At 35.7% G+C, this 18,571-nt stretch overlaps 1 protein-coding gene across 3 annotated transcripts in view; it reads right to left on the bottom strand.

Moving 5' to 3' along the window:
* The window catches only part of LOC121012245 (uncharacterized), a 126,392-nt gene that overhangs the window by 85,364 nt on the left and 22,457 nt on the right, over positions 1-18,571 (bottom strand). For all 3 annotated transcript variants that reach the window (XM_040447144.1, XM_040447162.1, XM_040447153.1), the window contains exons 4-5: positions 15,441-15,632; positions 5,316-5,483 (exon numbers count right to left, since the gene is read on the bottom strand). In XM_040447144.1, the coding sequence (XP_040303078.1) occupies positions 5,316-5,483; positions 15,441-15,632 (360 nt within the window). The remainder of the gene's footprint in view (positions 1-5,315; positions 5,484-15,440; positions 15,633-18,571) is intronic.

The raw sequence follows: 18,571 nt of genomic DNA, 5'->3' as shown, positions 1-18,571 counted from the left end.
TGTGTGTGTGTGTGTGTGTGTGTGTGTGTGTGTGTGTGTGTGTGTGTTTCACAGCTTCTGTGTACTAATGAGTTTGGCTTATTCATATCTTCAGCTCACTCATGGGCCCTCTTCTCTCTACCTCAAGACATTTTAACTTCTGTGCTTACTATAGTAAGGGCATCTTTCCAGTTCAAATTTTTGAAAGTGAGAATCTCACAGGTTGAAAATATCTCTGCTCATAACTCTTTGGGCTGTTACTCTTCAGAGGTGACAAAGGGCAGGATTATCAGGCAGAAAATGTCTCTGTGGGACTGTCCCTTTTGCGGAAGGTCAATCTACATAATGGGAGATGTGGACACACAGAATTTTGTCTTTGATGGTATATTTACATCTTGTTTTTATTTAGAAAAAAAAATACCCCTGAATCATGCTCGAATACAAAACTGAAAACATCTGACAGACATAAGTGATTTCAGAAGGTCCATTTTTTAAGTGCTGACAAATTTACCAAAGAAGAATGATAAACAAAAGCCTTCAGAATATTGAGTGGTTGTATTTATGGTCAGGTTTACCAGAAAGAACTAGTAACATAATACTGGGATTATTAATCTGTCCCCAGAAATTATACTTGTGGTATACTTTATTGGTATACTTTATTGGATGAATTTTTTTCTATACATGTTAATATCTAAAAATGATAAAGAACAAATCCTAATAAAGTATAATGATAAACTCCCTGAGCTCCATAAGTAAGTTATTAATAATAGGCCCATTGTTAAGTCTCTGGAGAAGAAGTCAGGTAATTAATTATAAAATAAAAATACTCATCTATTAATAAGGAAGGCAAATTCATACCTTAAAGCTATAATTTGATAGAATCCCTTTTTATTAAAAAAATAGGAATACATTAGAATTTATGGGTAATACATTTTGCTGCTTCTTTCCAATCCTTCATTTGGTATTTTTGTATTTCACTTCTCAAGTCTCAGATAGTTTTAGATCTTCGTCTGGATTGGAGATCAAGGACATTTCTTTGCAGAGTTGCATCCTTTTTAGATACATATTCAAAGGCTATTACAGAATGCCTAAATGGCAATTTATGGATAGAATTATAAGCAATAGAGAGGTCAAAGGAATGCTTAAGAATTTCAAATGACTGATTTAACAATTATATTTTGAGTGGGAAAAGACCTTACTCCAGCTTTCCACTTGGTGAGGAATCTCTTCCTCACCATCTGACAGACAATTGGGGTAGGTGAGTCCCTGATCTTTGGAGATACTATTATTATAAACTTAAATTACAGTTTGAAGATTTCTGATTACAGAGTCTGTAAGAGATTTGCCATTACTTTATTAAATTTTCTCTCATATTATGAGGTAAATCATTGGGTTGTTTTTTTTTTTCAAATTTCCTATGAGAATTTGACGAATACAGTAAAAAGTTAGGCATTCTGTCCAGATGCTTTTGCATGTGACCTTCCCCTAGGTCAGCTAGGGAACAAAAATATCTGCTAAAAACAAGGAAACAAACATCTCTGTCTTTAATGATCCCTTGTAGCCCAGTAGTAGAAGTTATTCATTCACAAACATTTACTGAATATCTATTATTTGTCCAGGTGTTTTCCTTTGTGTTAGGAATGTAATGTTAAAGACAGACAAGAGACTTTTTCTCCTAGACTTTCCATGCTAGACACTGGCTGCCAAAATTGGCAAACATTTAAAGAGAGGAAGGATAAAGTCTCTTTGTATGAATTCCTGAAGGAATGTTTATTTTTCCAAAATGTCTGAAGAAAATACACTGTTCTTCTGCTGTTGAGAACAGTATCAGGAAAAGCATGCCAAAATTGCTGGGAAAGTACTAGTGTATCCCAGCCCTAAAACTGTCCTCTGCTCTAGTCTATGCTCCTGGGAGGCTCTACATCACTTTGTTAATTTCCTTTTGGCAGTCATTGCATATCACTGTTTCTATTTGCCATTTACAGGATCTCAGTATAATTTAAGGGACAGAAATGAGAAATTCAAGGACACAGAAATGAATATTTTCACAATCTGCTACAGGCTGGTAGCCAATCAGGGCAGAAAGAAAATCGGAAATACTATTTCTGACCTCTGTAGAAATCATTTCTAACGTCCCCTCTTGTTGAATCATCTTGCTCCCTCTAGGTTACCCTTTTGATACTGTCTTCTGCTTTTGACAGATTGATTATCCAACAGATATTTGTTTAATGGAATATTTTTATTGTGTTGGTTCAAATCAAATCACACTTGTTGTTTTGTTTTTGTATTACATGAGACTGTTAAGATGGGTACAGCTTTCAAGGCTGTGGTCATAGGGCTTTTTTTTTTCTTCAGTCAAGCAAATTGAATGTCAACAATGTATGTGAAAGTATAAACAATTCAATGAAGTTTTTAAATGGTGAACTCAACTGTTGCATTATCCTGTGGGAGACTTGAGACAATCAAAATGTTTTGCAGTATGTTCCCCTCCCATTCTGAAGATAATTTTTTCACATTTTAAGATTTACAGTCTGGGTTTCCCCTGCCACTGTCTGCTGGATAATCTATGAGTGCTACATAGTTGCTGAAAAGCCACAAATGAATGTCATTGTCTTTTCAGAGACTTTGTGGGCACATCTTCAAGTATGTTATCCCTTCAAATCACACACTTCCTTGGAATCATGTTGTTAGATGTCAAACTTCAAATGAAGGGTAAATATTTCCATAAACATAACACCCCTCATATATTAAAAAATACTCTAAAATTTTCTTGTTGTTCCCTCAATATACTTTATAGTGATGCAAACCTTTATCTGTATCTCCAACTTACAGAAGAGCTTTTTTATGGGATAAAGATGGATTTTTTTTTTAAGTGTAAAATTTATTCCCAAAAATACATGCTGGTAGATATAAATTAGTATTTCAGTATCTTAAAATGCCATTAGGTTAATAAAGATATTTTTCAGTTAAAAATTATTCATTTGCATTCAGCTCACTTTTCCTTCAAATCTCCATTGTCTTGTATAGATCTCTTAATATCATATAGTTGAAAACGTAAGCATCTGATAACATTTCAAGTCTTAGTCACAATAAGAAGGAACAATTGCCACATTCGTGAACTGAGATTCAGTCCAACTAATGGTACCATGAAACTCACAACATTTAAACATTTTGTTTTCCTTATGTGATATGTATATATTATATAGGCATACACAAATGCACATGCACACATATATACAAAGTTTTTGACAAAATTGAACAAATATGTATGTGCATATAGATATGCACATATATATATAAGCCTATGTATGCACGTGTGTCTGTGAACTTTGTTGGCAAAACTGAACAAATTTTTTTAATCAAAGCAAATAATAGTGAATCAATCAAATGCTTGTTGTTTGATGACCATAAGCATTTTGTAGAAATGGTGATAATTGTACTTTTTTACAGATACCATATATCAGGTGTTAGCCAAGATATTGTGAGGGAGTAGTTGTATTTTATTCACTGTAAGTTTTCATACCTGCCTGCCATAAATAAATAGACAATAAATATTTGTAATTTTAATAAGTATCTAATAGTATTTGTTTATAATTTATATAAAATATATATGTGTATATATATGTACTTATATGTGAATATGTAATATCCAAAATTCTCACAAAAATTAAGAAAAACAAGGGTGAGAGAGAGAAATAGTCAAGATGTATAGAAATAGCCAGTTATAATTTCTGCATATATAACTTCATTTCATTTTTTATAACACTGTAAGATAGGCAGAGAGATACTAACAATAAATAAGTAACTATTCTAAGGACACATAGCTGGTAAATTTCTGAATAGTACTGAAATCCAGGACTTTTTATTCATTCATTCAACAAATACATATTGGCTTCCTATGATGAGGCACACGCTGTCCTAAGTTCTTGGACTACATCGATGGACAAAGAGACAGAAATCTTAACCTCCCAAATTTTACTTTCAGCCTGGTGTCCTTTCTTTATACTATTCTATTACTCAAAAGTTAAATACAGAAATTTTTTAAAAAGTTTATTCCTAGATCCTCATACTTTACTTTTATTTTCAAAGATTCCATTCTGAATTCTTTTAATTTGGGGATTTAGAGTCTCAAACTTCGTTTCCGATGAATGGCTAAGCTTATTACTATATGAGTATAAATAAATATTCTAAATGCACAGAATATAAAACTTGTATTATCTTATGCATGTACATAGGAACTCATTTAGATTTACAACTTATCCTCATTAATAGCATCCAATGTTGAATTTCATGCTTATGAGAAAAAATTTAAAAAGTCTCTATTTCTCTCCACAGATAAAATAAATGACGATCTTACATATAACAATCTTGTCTGTATAAATGGGATTCAGATAAAAATAAGCACATTTTGATGCTTGTACTGAAAACAAGTACATCTTTGTAAAATCTGTCACTTCTCTCTGTGTATCTTTAGAAACTTCCACCAGTGCCTAGGCCATAGTGGGCACAATATTTGTTAAATGCGTGATTGCATAATTAATTTAAAACATTATTTTCAACTTGAACCTTTGCTTGCTTAAGTTGTTGACTTATTCATCAAGGTCATTTATTTATACCAATAAAACACAAGTTTACAAAAGCTCTACACCTTAAATTTTACAGCAAAGACTGGGCAAAGTAGTAATATCACGTGCTGAAACTTGTAATTCAGGTATAGGGTTTTTTTTAAATTATTAAGCTATTATTGCATTAGGGAAATATATATAGTTTCAGTTAACTAAATATAATCCCATAAAATCATTAAATCATTAGAATATTAGTAAAATCTGCAAAAACACATTTATATTATTAAAGGAAGATAGAATTACTAAATAACTGCAGTAAACAAAAAGCAGGCTATAAGATCTTATGTATCACACTATATACATGCTAATATCAAATGTATATTTAATGTATGTTTAAAAACAAAACTAGATCTATGTATAACAAATAAGAATTTAAAAATGCAGAATTAATAAAATGCTTATATTTTGGTGTGGAAAAATAGATGTTACTTGTTCATACTCTAGAATACATGATTTTTAAATAGTATTTTTACCCCTAGGACGGAAAATACTCAACTTTTCTACATTCATCTTTACGCCAAGTTTGGAATTACAACTCTTAGTTTGAATGAGCTCTTAAGACAGTTTTTATTTTAACAACTTCAGATTTTTTCACGATATTAAGAGATAGAGTGTGCTTCCCTCCATTTTGCCAACTTCCGAGGCTTGCCTGGAACTTGATTACATGTTCTCTAAGGTGTTTATTTTATACCATAACTGTAGAGTCCTTACCAGCTACTGGTCGGGGTTTTTTACTAAGACATCTGGGACTGTCCTCAGGATTCCCATCATCCCCTCGGAAAACCCATGCTGCTGAATGGAAATTCTCTGTGTAGAATCCTTTCTCTTCGAGGTCAACTCGAAAGCCAAGATCCACAGAACAGCCATCTTCTGAGGTGACTGAGGAGCAGAAAGGGCGATAATGTGAATTACCCTCTGGCAGGAAGGGACATGTGCACACGTTGATGGCCAAGGTGGGAAAGCAGTCGAACACATGTAGAGGCAGAGTCTTTATTTAAAGGCAGAGTACCATCCTTGAAAGCGAGGAGCTAACTTCATTAGACTATTCTCTTAGGAGGAACTTAGATCGACTTAAAACGTCCCAGATAAAAATAGACATTGCTCGAGGGCCTATACCATGGAGGTCAGCACACCAGAGATAGCACTGTGAATCTTTTTGTTGAGGAAAAATGTAGAGAATATAACTGGTTTTGAGACTTACATATTAATATTTGGGGGTCAAGAGGAAGCTACATAAGACTGAGAATGAGAATTGGTTTCAAAATTCCAAGCACAAGGGGCTATTGTCTTTCTGTCACTGCAAAACATTCCTAAAAACAAAGAAGACACTGCAAAAACATTCCTAAAAAAACTCACTATGGTCTTACATGTAGAATAAAGCATATGGGGAGGCAGGTAAAGTTTCATTTGACAGTTTCATTCATAGCAATTTAGGGTTTCTATGTATTTGGAAGTCCTTGGCTAGTGTAGAATGCTGTGCTAATTAAGACAATAACATTGATTTTTTTTTTTTGTATTAGCTTCCAAGTGTTTCTTTGTGGCCTCATTTAGATAGTCCAGACCCGAATTCAGTCATGCCCCAAGTCTTTCAGTCTTTCAAGTGTGCAGAAATAAGTATCATTTCAGAACCAAAATATAATTTCAAGAACAGCCTAAATCCATTACTTATATTTCTCAACTGTCATGAAGATGGGGGATTTAAAGATCACAGCATGCTTCTTAAATTGCAACAGAACACCTCTCTTCCAATTTCTTCTCATATACCCCACACAGCTGCTCCTATTTATTTCTCTCAAAAATTAGAGGTAAAACCCCTTCCTTCCTCTCCTCACCCTGTCTAGCGGTGACCAGCTGGATTTCTGCTGAAGGTCAGTTATATAAGGTTCCCAAGAAGAAGGGCTCTTCTGCTCTCACTGACTTACTCTGAACAATCATTCCTAATAGTTCTTGTCCTTGGCCCTACATTTTCCATCTGCTCTCCCAGTACCGAAGACTGTAAACGTTAGTTATTGTCCTGGTACACAGACCAAGTCACCGATAGCTCCTACATTTGTTTAAATTGTGTAGAAATGGTCACAGGTGGTATGTTGACAAAGCATGCAACAGCATGGTCTCTGGCAGACAGTCAAGAACAAACTCCAATATCTTTAAAAATTTTTATTATTTAAGTATAGTTGAGGTACAATGTCACATAAGCTGAACCCCAATATCTTTAATGCTTGTTCTTGTAGTTTTTATTTTGTACAGCAAATGAGATATCATTAGACACTTATCCGCAGTTTAAATGTCTTCACGTAGATTTGTTTTTTATTCATTTATTAAGGTGAATTAAAATAATTGTTCTGTCACGAGCAAGGAGCAGTTTTAGGCGCACTGGGGATAGAAAGATAAGAGATGGAACTCATGATGAAGTAAGAGAATTCAGAGGAAGGAGAGAGCAGTTTTGGATGCAGAGAAGGGTAGGATTGAAGAAGATCTCAAGGACTGGGCAAAATTTCTCTAAGAAGATGGGATTGTGGATTGGTAAATAAAGATGATAAGAACCAGTGGAGTGCAGTGAGGAAGTAGGGACTGAAAAGAGACCACATTGATTGAATAAATACAGTTTTAGTGTGTAATAATAAAGGGGATGATAGAGTACTGTAAAATGATAAAGTAGGAAAGTAAATTTTATGAGAATGTTATCAGAACATGTTCTTGTTTACTGAAATAAAAATGATGAAAACTTTAGAATACTTTTACTCTGTATAGGGGACGCCTTCTTTCATGCATCATATTTCAAAATTATGTTTTTTTGCCTTCATTTTTTAAAATAAGTCTGAGTATGACATTTGACTTAAAAGGGTAGGAAAAGTAAACCAAAGAAATTATAACAATTTATCTTTCCAAACTTCAAGCCTAATTCAAGGCTGCTTCCTACATAGTACTTGATAAAGTTATAGGAGCCCTAATGGATTTTAAAGTATTAAAGCATCTTTCCTTATTCGATTTGTATCTTATATCCTTGGCCTTAAATATTCAGTTATATTTTAATAGTTATGAGTATAATATACACAGATTCCTGGGACCATGGGTTCCTCTTTATCATTATTATCATTACCTAAAGGGTAGGTAGGTCTTTTTTTTTTTTTTTTTTGGTAGGTCTTTAAATTATAGTGACTTTTGTTTTTATCAGCATGCAAGAGACTGTTAAAACAGCTCATTTATTTACAAATAGACTCGATTATGTGAATGAGCAGTTTTCTATTCATTCAACTACGAAGACAGAGCTAATCAACATACACTTACATAACTGAGACCTAAAATTCATGATAAAATCCAATGAAGCAGCAGGCCACACCTGCGGCAGCTTCGAGCTTCTAGATTTCTCAACAATTGCCCCTGTGGAACTTTGAGCCAAGGAGAAAAAAAATCCAAATGTACCTTTGTCACTAAAACTTTATCTCCAAAATTTGGCTTGTGGAGATGAGCCTTTTAATAAAAGAAAGTTTAAAAGAGAATGAGCTCTTAAATATGCTTCATAGTACTGAAATGGGATTTGTACTCCTTTGCTCCTGAAAAACTAAAACACTTCTTTTTTCACTTGAGAAGCAAAGAGATAAAATACTCGACTCAGTTCCAGATGTCTTTAGACATTCTCATATCTCTTTCATTCCACTGTTTTATTTGAGGATAACAGAAAAGCTGTATCACAAGAATGAAACCCTGTTTGGACTTTCCCAGAGATGAACCCGGATCAGATCTGCATGGTCCAACTAGAGGTAGTGGGCTGTGTTTAAGGCATTAGCCCCACTGATCATTGTAGCTGAGTGACACTGCACAAGTCACTTATCCTCTGCATGACTCAGATTGCTCATTTGGTAAAGTGAAGATGAAAATATAGTTCTTAACTTACAGTGTTGTTGGAATAATTAATAGATGAATATTTAGTACAGGCTGACATAGAAAGCACAATGTAATTGTTAGCTCTTATTACCAGAAATCAGAGGTCTCTCTTTCTCTCTTACTGTTCACCCCCTCCTTCCTTTCTTATTTCCATGGAAACTAATGTTTGGAAAATACATTTTCATAATAATTTTTGTAGCTGGATGAAATAAGGGAAATGCTATCAAGTATCCTCACACAGACCCAAATACTTGCCACATCTGTTTGTCATACAGGAGCCATTTGAGATTATAAAAATCAGAGCTCCATTTTGCAGGCCCTTCTGACTTTAGTTTACGGCCTTCAAGTTATTTACCTGGTGTGCCTTAGTCAGCATTCCCCACAGCCTAGATGCATTGATCAACTGTGTCCACATACATAAATATGTCATTCCTAATGTCTTTTCCAGTTATTATGTAGGAAGTCAGAGATGAGTGAGATTAACAGACTGAGAAACACCAGCTGTAATGATGCTCGATAAAGCTGTCAGTTTTTAAGTCATGGATTAGTAGCATATCCTGACTCTATAAATGAGATAGAATTTAAACCACACATTAAACAATGTTAGCTCCAGCAACTCTGAGTGAATTCCAGTCTCTTTTGAAAAGTTTCTGAAGAAATACAACATGAGTGGGTATGGCTTGGATAAACTGAGAAATAAAATGGCAGACACTTCCATTCCCTCATGTCTAATGTGAAACAAATTGTTAGTGTACGTTTTCATTCAAAACAGAATTCACCTCAAAGAAAACGTAATCATTGTTTTAATTTAAATGATTGTGCTACTTTGGCCTGCATTTGAACGTGTATAAATGATACGGCTGATTCCTGTGTTGTGTCATGTGGGTACTGGTAAATGTTTAACAAGCAGCTCTCCAAAAGAAAAAAATGCCCTGATTTGTACTGTTTGTCAGTTTCCATTGCATAAATACTCACTCTGACCAATTTCAATTTACTAGCCTGACGTTACTGAATTGCAATGTTAGGAAAAAATGTGCACGGTTGGCTCTCATGAACCACTGTGAGCTGATTCCAGCACACCTATGGTGGTTTCTTTTTCCCAAGAAATGCAGAGCAGATATGAATGTCTAATAGCACTAGTCCACTAGTAGTGGACAATTTGTCCTAAAACAAAGGATGAAACAGACTTGGACTGAAAGGGTCCAGGGAGCTGAAGGACACAGGAAACAGGAAGGAACTGGTCTTTCTATATGAAAAGGAACTGAAAACTAGGGAAAATGGTCCCTTTCTCTATGGCACATAAAGATCATCTGTGATTAATCAAACAGAGTTTCCATTCAGTCTAATTTTTTTAGTTGAGATCAATCTAGATCGTTCTAGGTAATGGTAGGAGCTACTGTGATAAGTAATAAATTTTTATTACTACATGTAACATTTTATTGTTTTCCTCATTTATAACTAAACTGTTCTTATCTCAGGTTCTTCTTTCTTAGCTTTTAGGATGGATAGATTCAGATTATCATAGTGTTAGTGGATTGTTGAATATCTTGATAATTTTGGTTGCATGGGTATAGAGGTAAAAGCTGCCGTTGAATTTTCTGCAGTATAAAACAGAGGAGTTCCCGAGGTCCAAGGGAAAATCCAGAATGATGGAAACAACACAGTCACTATGGGTATTCTATGAGGGAAGCTGTGCTATAAAAGGGGCTCCATGGATGACTATGAGGCAGCACAGGGGTCTTCGAAGTAGAATGGTATCTACAGGAGATTTCAAGTTGTTTTCTAGGGAGTATGTAATATAAGACCTCCCCTCTGTGTCCCCTTTGATGTCTTCAGAAGGTTCTCTTCCTCATTTTCGCTTAATGTGAGTATATTCTTTGGGGTCACCTGGATGAGTGGAGCCAGGGGCAGTTGTATCTGCATAACCCAAGATTTTTATTCTTAGGTGAAAAGAAATAAAATTTTCAAAGACTGCAAATTTATCAAACAAGAGGCAAAGAAAAACAAGAATGACAGTCCAAGAATATTGCTATCTAGGAAATCCAGTAAAATTTTAGTGAAATTCCGGCTATTTATTCCTCTCAAGACTAGGGATGACTCTAGGACATGGAGAACAAAACCTCTTTCCTCTTTGACAGCTTGAACACTGAAGACCAAAGCCACCGAATCCTGCACACCTAATTGTCTAAATTAACATGACCTTATTCCATAGTATTTAACAGTTTTTTTTCCCCTTAGACACTTGACCAGGAAGATACTTTCACTGTTCCTCATAGGAACTTCTCCACAAACCATCAACTCTTGAGTAGAAAGCACCAACAGATAGTTTTCTTCCTCACTCTCTTCAGAACTTTCAAAATCCTCAGATTGCCATTTCCTGAAGTTCTAACCTGTTAACTCATGATCCTTACCCTGTCCTAATCAAGCTCTTAAACTGAAAGACCTACTGTAAACTAAATTTGTAATTGTCAGTAAAATCAGACTTTGTTTCCCCCCCCCCTCTAAATTAGCACCAAAGCTCTTTCTAGGGGGGTGTCCTTCTTTATATCTATGAGCAATAAACAGTTATCAATATGTAGTGTTGGTGACATTTTATCATTGCTCTAATATGAGAAGAGAGCACTGGTGTGTCATAAGGTTATGGTATGAAAGAGATTGTACACTCAAATGAGTAATTTGAGGAGAGTTTAACCCTGCGCACAAACTGGACAGGACTTAAGGAAATTGGGGGTGATAGAGTGAGATTAAGACCAGTCCATCTAAGACTAAAATAAAAGAGGGAGGAAGCAGGTACCAGTTACCAAAACCTAGAGCCATAGAAGGCAGTGGAGAGAGGGCTACTTTATAGGGTTACCACCTATGGCTTTAGGGAGACAACCAGTCCTTGGCCTACCCCAGGGAGAAATCTGGGGCAATAATGGCTGGACCTCACTCTGCTCGTTCCCTTCAGGCTCCTGCTGATCTTCCCAATTGGTCAAACCCCACAAAAAGCCAAAGTGCAAATTAGCCCTTTGATATAGTCCATATAGAGGTGAGACACCTACGGCAGAGTGTAAGTTGGAGAACAGTAGAAAAGGAAGCTAGAAGGGCAAATGGAAGCTATTTGTAGATGTGGGCTCAAGATAGAGGAGCAAGAAAAACACAGTCTCCCGTTCTGAGAAGCATGCTAGAAAACATACATGGATAAGTCCTAATTCTTGCAGGCTATTTTATGAAAAGTGTGATAAATTCAATTATACATATGTAGAAGCAAGGTTTGCAACTGAATTTTGCTGCATAATAAAAGCATTTCTAAGTTCAGAGGAAAAACAGGAAGGAGATAGAGGGAAGGCGTGTGGGTGTAGCACAGTATGTGTTTTAAGACCTGTGGAAGTGTTTGAAAGAAGGAAGGGTATTAGTACACCAGTAGCTGGGAAATACCTGAAATCCAGGATCAACCTATAAGCCATGAAATGAAATCATAGCAGACAATATACTTAAGAAAAAATTTTCCTATTGAAATATATCTGACATAGAATACTGTATAAATTTCAGGTGTATACCATGCTAACTTGATACATTTATACACTGTAATATGATTGCCATTGTAGCTATTGCTACATTATTTAGCTAATGCTAATTATTATTAGAACCTCTATCACATTACGTAATCTTTTTAGTAGTATTGAATAATGAAGTTCTAGTCTTTAGCAAACTTCATTATAATACAATATTGTCTATATTCACTGTACTGTAATTACTTCTTGCAAGTTTGTACCTTTATTATTTTTTTTAATGCTTATTTATTTTTGAGAGAGGGAGGGAGAGTGGGAGAGAAAGACACAGAGAGAGAGAGGCAGAAAGAGAGAGAAGGGGACAGAGGATCCAAAGCAGGCTCTGTGCTGACAGCAGAGAGACTGATACGGGGCTCGAACTCATGAAGCTTGAGATCATTGCCTGAGCCGAAGTTCGATGCTTAACCGACTGATCCACCCAGGTGCCCCATGTTTGTACCTTTAAACAACATCTATTCTATTGCCCTATTCCCCAATTCTTGGTGACCACCATTTCTGTCAGAAAGTTTTGATGCAGAATGGTGGGAACACCACCAAGAGCGAAACCTAGAGAGGCCCCAGTTGCAAGCAACAGGGTAATCAATTGGACCATCATGGCAGAAACAGTAGGGAATCTGATGTCCACACATTACTCACTCTGAATTCCACGAGGGGTCAAGTAGCGGCAGTGATTGCACCTGCCTCTAGCCATGAACAATGTGTGAAAAAGTTGAGGACTGAGAGCAGAGGACACCCAGATGGGATATGGAATGTCCTGTACAATAAGTCATTTATTGCAACCCGAAGCAGGAGACTATGAGAGGAGGAAGGAAAATAGTATTTGAAGAAATTGTATCTGAGAATTTATGAGAGTTGAAGAAAGTTTAGAGTCATCGGCATGTCAAACACTAAAATATATTTAAAACACACACACTGAAATACACACTAGAAAAATTTTAGAATACCAAGGATAAAAAGAAAACCCTAAGAACTAATAGAGATGAAATTTCGATTAATGACAAAAGTTTTGAGAATGAGATTGGAGTTAGACTTTTCATCAGCACCACTGGCTACAGGAAGACAATGAACCAGCTTCTTGAGTAGTTTGAACCTAGAATTCTGTACCAAACTCTGGCAAACTGTCATTCAGAATTAAAAGGCAAGTAAATACATTTTCAGATATGTCAGGACTCAGTTTATCTCCCCAAAATCTCTCTTAAATTATTAGAGGATTATAGTAAGAAGAAAAAGAAAACAAACTCTGTTGGAAGTAATTGGTACATAAGGCAATGATGAGGAAAACTAATAAAATATTATTAAGTATTGATCATTAAAATATTAAAAAAAAATTTGAACGAAATTCAACATATCAATATAGAAATTGATGAGGGGGAAGGGGACTAGAAGCGGAAGAAAGTAAACATTACAACAAAATGGGAAGCAGTGGGAATATTTTACTGGAAGTACAATAAAATATTCATATTAATATATTAATATAATTAGAATTGATATATTAATACTAATATAACATGTTAATATAATTAATATTAATATATTATACTAATATAACAAAAGTATTCTCCAGGGAGGCATTTCAAGAGTCCATGCACAGAAAAGGAGGGATAATAAAACAACCCTATACAGTGGTATATGTGAGAATAAAAATTTAAGATTCCAGATCCTGAGTCCTTGCTGCCAAACAGGAGGATGCAACTGGAGGAAGTAGACATTGACCAAGGGACAAAAATGAAACACTCTCAGACCAAAATGGAACACTTAGATTATATTCACCGTTCACATGAATGTAAGAACACTGTGGTGGGATAACATGGTACGGTGGTGTTTTATATAAATATTATCATGATTTTGCCCACATATTTATAGCTAACTTTCAATTCCTAATCTGTGCCAGCATCTAACTCACTCTGGATAAATTACACTGCTGCCTTCAGGAATTGTGCTTGTGTCATTCTGTCAGTTTATCTATAGGAATAGCCTCGAATACTCACTACTGTCTCTATCATAAAGGCACCATTCTCTGCATCACAACTCTTTTGGGTTCCTGGACCCAGTTGTAATGTGTGTGTGTTTGTGTGTGTGTGTGTGTGTGTGTGTGTGTGTGTGTGTGTGTTCATGCACACACACGTCCCCACAACAACAAGGAATTCCCTGGACACCTGGCTGAACATTCCAACACTCTAATCACTGCAGTTGCTTCCTCTGGTTGTCAGTCCCATCTAGGTTACCTAGGGCTTTCCAACAGTCACCTCATTAACATAACAAAAGACACCTTTATTGCTCTCTTATAGGAAATCCTAAGGATTTTAGGAGCTGTGAGCCAGGAAATCCGTGTACCAAGACCAACTTTATATAAGGATGAACGTGAATGACCAAATATATAATTTTATATTTCTTATAAATTACAGTATTGCATCAACTCTTTCTCCCTTTCTTCCTCTTTCTTTCTTTCTTGCTTTCTTTTTCTTTCTTTTTCTTTCTCTCTCTCTCTCCTCCCCACCACTTCCTGTTCCTTCCTTCCTCCCTCTCTCTGCCCTCCCTCCCTCCCACACTTCCTTCATTCCTTCCTTTCTTCCTCCTGTCTTTCCTTCCTTCCGTCCCTCTCCCTTTCTTTCTGTGTCTCTTTCTCTTTCTTAATGATGTTTGCTCAGGTTTTCCTGTAAGTGTTTTTCATGAACAATTGGTATGTTTTGTAAATAACCTTCAAATGACAAATGTCTATTACCTACATAACTATCTTCTAATAGCTAGCTGCTAGAATTTTAAAGCCAGATTAGGGGTAGTATGTACTGAATGTGCTAATGCTTCCCTCTATTTTCCTTAACTCATATTTTCCCTTCAGTTGTATTACCTCATTGATGACCTACCTTCCATTCTCAGTTACCATTGATTGTGAGACTGGTATATAATGCTGATTTAATAACACTCTTTAAATACCAAGAGAAACACCATCTCACTAAAATACATATCAATTTAAAGACAATTCCTCATTTTATAAATGTTAAATCAAGAAGAAAACTGTTTCTTTTAATCAAATATACCACCCTTAGCTTTTTACATGATACATATTTTTGTAAGGCAACTCAAATTCTTTGAAGTAGGGGACGAAATTAATTCTGTAAAGAATCCTATAGTTAGTTATTTCAGTCTCTGAAGAGAAGAGTAGCCTTAGTAGGCAGTTGTGTGTGTTTTGGAGGAGATAAATTACCAAGTTGGGATTCTTTAGTGCATAATGAAGAGTTGATTTATTCTAAAAATATCTTTTACATAAAGGCACATAATCACCACATTGCCATGTTCAAACAATAGGGTTTATATCCTGGCGATAAGAGGGAGGGGACTCTGGGCTTCACCTATTGCTTTGCTCTAGCTTTGGAAAAGAAGATGATTTTCTACTCACTGGACCCTTCGGTGATGTTGCTGGTAAATGAACTTTCCCCTGCTGAGCTGCATCTTTTGCCATCTTTGAATTGCTGCCTCCTTCTGGCCCACTGGTCTATTGCTTCTTCTTGGGAACCATCACTGGCCCTTGTACCTCTTGGAGCCAATTCCTGGGATACCTTGCGGAGGCTATTTATTTCCAGATTCCAATCTAAATTAAACCACATGAAGTATGAAAGTGAGACAATATTTCAAGACAGATTTTCAAATATCCCAGTCTGTGTAACAGAATCACTGTAGACTAGAACTAGAATAATTCATTTAACTCTTTCATGATTCACTTTTTAAACTTGTATTACTTAAAAACAAAACCAAAAAACCATACAGATTGAAGGCAGAGGATCACCATGCATTACCTCAGTTGGGTTCAATTCAATTGATAATCCTTGGGTACCAGCAATATTCCTGATATTATATTAGTTATTCTGGAAGAGCAAAGTTCACATAAACTGATAATTATGCCCCCTGAATTCTCAAAAAGAAGATATTACCTGAATTAGTTAAATTACAAAATATGATGATAAGTCTACTATTGTACTCAAATCCTTTATGGTTTAACTTCTATTAATCACAAGAATGCAAATTTCATGATACTTTTCTTGCTGCATATGTTGGTTTAAAATAAGGAACAGGGGAAAAAATCAAAAATGAATGAGGCTTTCATCATTTTACATTTGAATAAATAACTTGAAATACTTTACATAATTCCAAACTGCTGCCTTCTGTCATCATAAGCTGTGTATTGATTAGAAGCAAGAAAATTATAAATAAATTAATTGCAGTAAAATCAGACTGTAAATAAACAAGTAACAAAGTAAAATAAAATGAAACCAAAAATAGCAAAGCATGTAATACGTACTAAGTAATTCCATAGGCTGGAATTGGTTAAGATTTTACTTATTTTTATTTTTTGATACTATGTGAAAGGCAAGCAACATCAATTTAAAAAGAGGCCAAATATCAACCTATATTTTTATTCTATCCATTTTTTAAAAAAATTATTTATTTTGAGACAGAGAGAGAGAGTGAGCACGAGAGGAAGGGAAGCAGAGAGTAAAGGGGAGGGAGAATCCCAAGCAGACTCCACGCTGTCAGTGTAGAGCCCAACACAGGGCCCACTCTCATGAACTTTGAGATGGTGACCTGAGCCAAAATCAAGAGTAGGAAGCTTAACTGCCTGAGTCACCCAGATGCCCCTATTTTTATTCTATTCTAAGGAGCAAATGAGTTTTAAAATTCGGTCTTTGTAAATTAAAATCTGATTTATCAGTATCAAAATTTGTACTTAGAACTATTTAATAAATGGGATATATCCATGAATAAGTGGTTTTCTTTTATTCATTCATTCATGTTTATTTAGTTTTGAGAGAGAGAGAAAAAGAGAGAGAGAGAAAGACAGAGAGTGAGCAGGGGCGGGGCAGAGAGAGGGAGACACAGAATCTGAAGCAGGCTCCAGGCTCTGAGCTGTCAGCACAGAGCCTGATGTGGGGCTCAAACTCACAAACCATGAGATCATGACTTGAGCCAAAGTCAGATGCTTAACTGATTGAGATGCCTAGGTGCCCCAATTTTCTTTATTTTATATATAATTATTAATGATCCATTTGATCCATAACAATTTAAATTTCACTTGTCTGGGAGAAGTGGGAAGTAGGAAGAGCCATTATCTAATACCTTAATTTTCTATAACTCTGCTGTTGACCCCTATCTCTTCCCTAAGAAGTTAGAGGGGACAGAAAAATTACATTCATTTTATATTTACTATTGATTTTCTAGATATTAATTTCCACCCTTACTGGAGCTACAGCTATGCACAAGATTACTTTTTGCCTTCTGAATTTTACACAGTGGTGGACTTTTAAAGATGCTCTGGCTATTGTCTCCAATGATTGCTCTAGTTCCATTTGTTGAGATTTAGAGTCCAGGTCGACTCTGAAGGCATCATGAGATGAAGAGGAGAATTTTCTATATTTGAAAGCAATTCTTTTCCGAAATTGCTGGAGAAAAAAAAAAAGAAGTTCTATGAGCCTAGGAAACTGTGTGTAATAGAAGTATGGCCCTGTGATATCATGGAGAAAGTTTTCCTCTAACATTTTCTTAGGTACCTAAATGAAAAGAAAGTGTGTGCCCTACAGTATGTTTTGAAGAGTCATTTGAGAACCACTGTAATGCCCGCTGAGTGCAAAGCATCACTCCCATTGTCCTGCTTGGTGTCTATAGAATCTCAGGTGTGCAAAACTATTAGAAGGTAATTTGGTCTAATCATCTTCTAGATGCTTAAAACACTTCTATGAGATTTCTACCAAGTAGTTATTCATTCTAAGCCTGAACACTTCCCATACTCAAATGTATTACCTGTTTACTCCCTGAATCAGCATAATCCTTAAATATTTCAAACAGATAGAAAGTTTTTACTTGGTGAATTGAATCTATATCTCAGTAACCTTCATTCACATATAAGCTTCTTCCTCGTTCCATGAGTATCACTTGTTTACTGAGCCTTTCTAGGAATAAGGCAGTGTGCTTGGGGCTGGAACGAAGACACTCAAGTATCTTGAAGGACTCTATTAAAATACACACCATCACTCTGTAAGAACAATATGTTAACCCATTAAAAGACACACTAATGTTTTATCAAGCATGAGTTTAAAAATAGAAAGCTGTTACTTTGGAAGCCAAAGGGTGGTCTACCAACTGAGATGGAGACCAAGGAGAGGAAGATGGTCAGCTGGGAGAAGCCCTGCTGGAAGAAGGCACAGGCATTGAGGCTGGACCCTGGATCTTGGGCCCTGGATTTGCTCATCTACTGAGAAATGCTGAAATGGGTGCCAGTGTGGTAAGTTCCCAGTTTCACTAAAAGTTAGCTTGTTGGAAATTATCCCAAAGGTTGCATTCTGCTACAAGAAAAGGAGTATTTTCTTTATTAATCTTTTTATGTCTAGAGCTTGGCATGGACCTTGGAACCACAAACTTTCTCAGAGCTGCCATACTCTATACCATTTGCCTTGGTGTTAGCTTCTAGGATCACTCTTTCCTTGCAACACAGCCAGTTAAACTATCTTAAACATACATGTAAGTTTTATGTCATAT

Source organism: Herpailurus yagouaroundi, unplaced genomic scaffold (genome assembly GCF_014898765.1).
Source record: "Herpailurus yagouaroundi ecotype Mexico unplaced genomic scaffold, PumYag 29, whole genome shotgun sequence".
NCBI lineage: Eukaryota > Metazoa > Chordata > Mammalia > Carnivora > Felidae > Herpailurus > Herpailurus yagouaroundi.
Note: the sequence above shows the minus strand (reverse complement) of the source record. Positions and strands in the feature narration are given on the sequence as shown.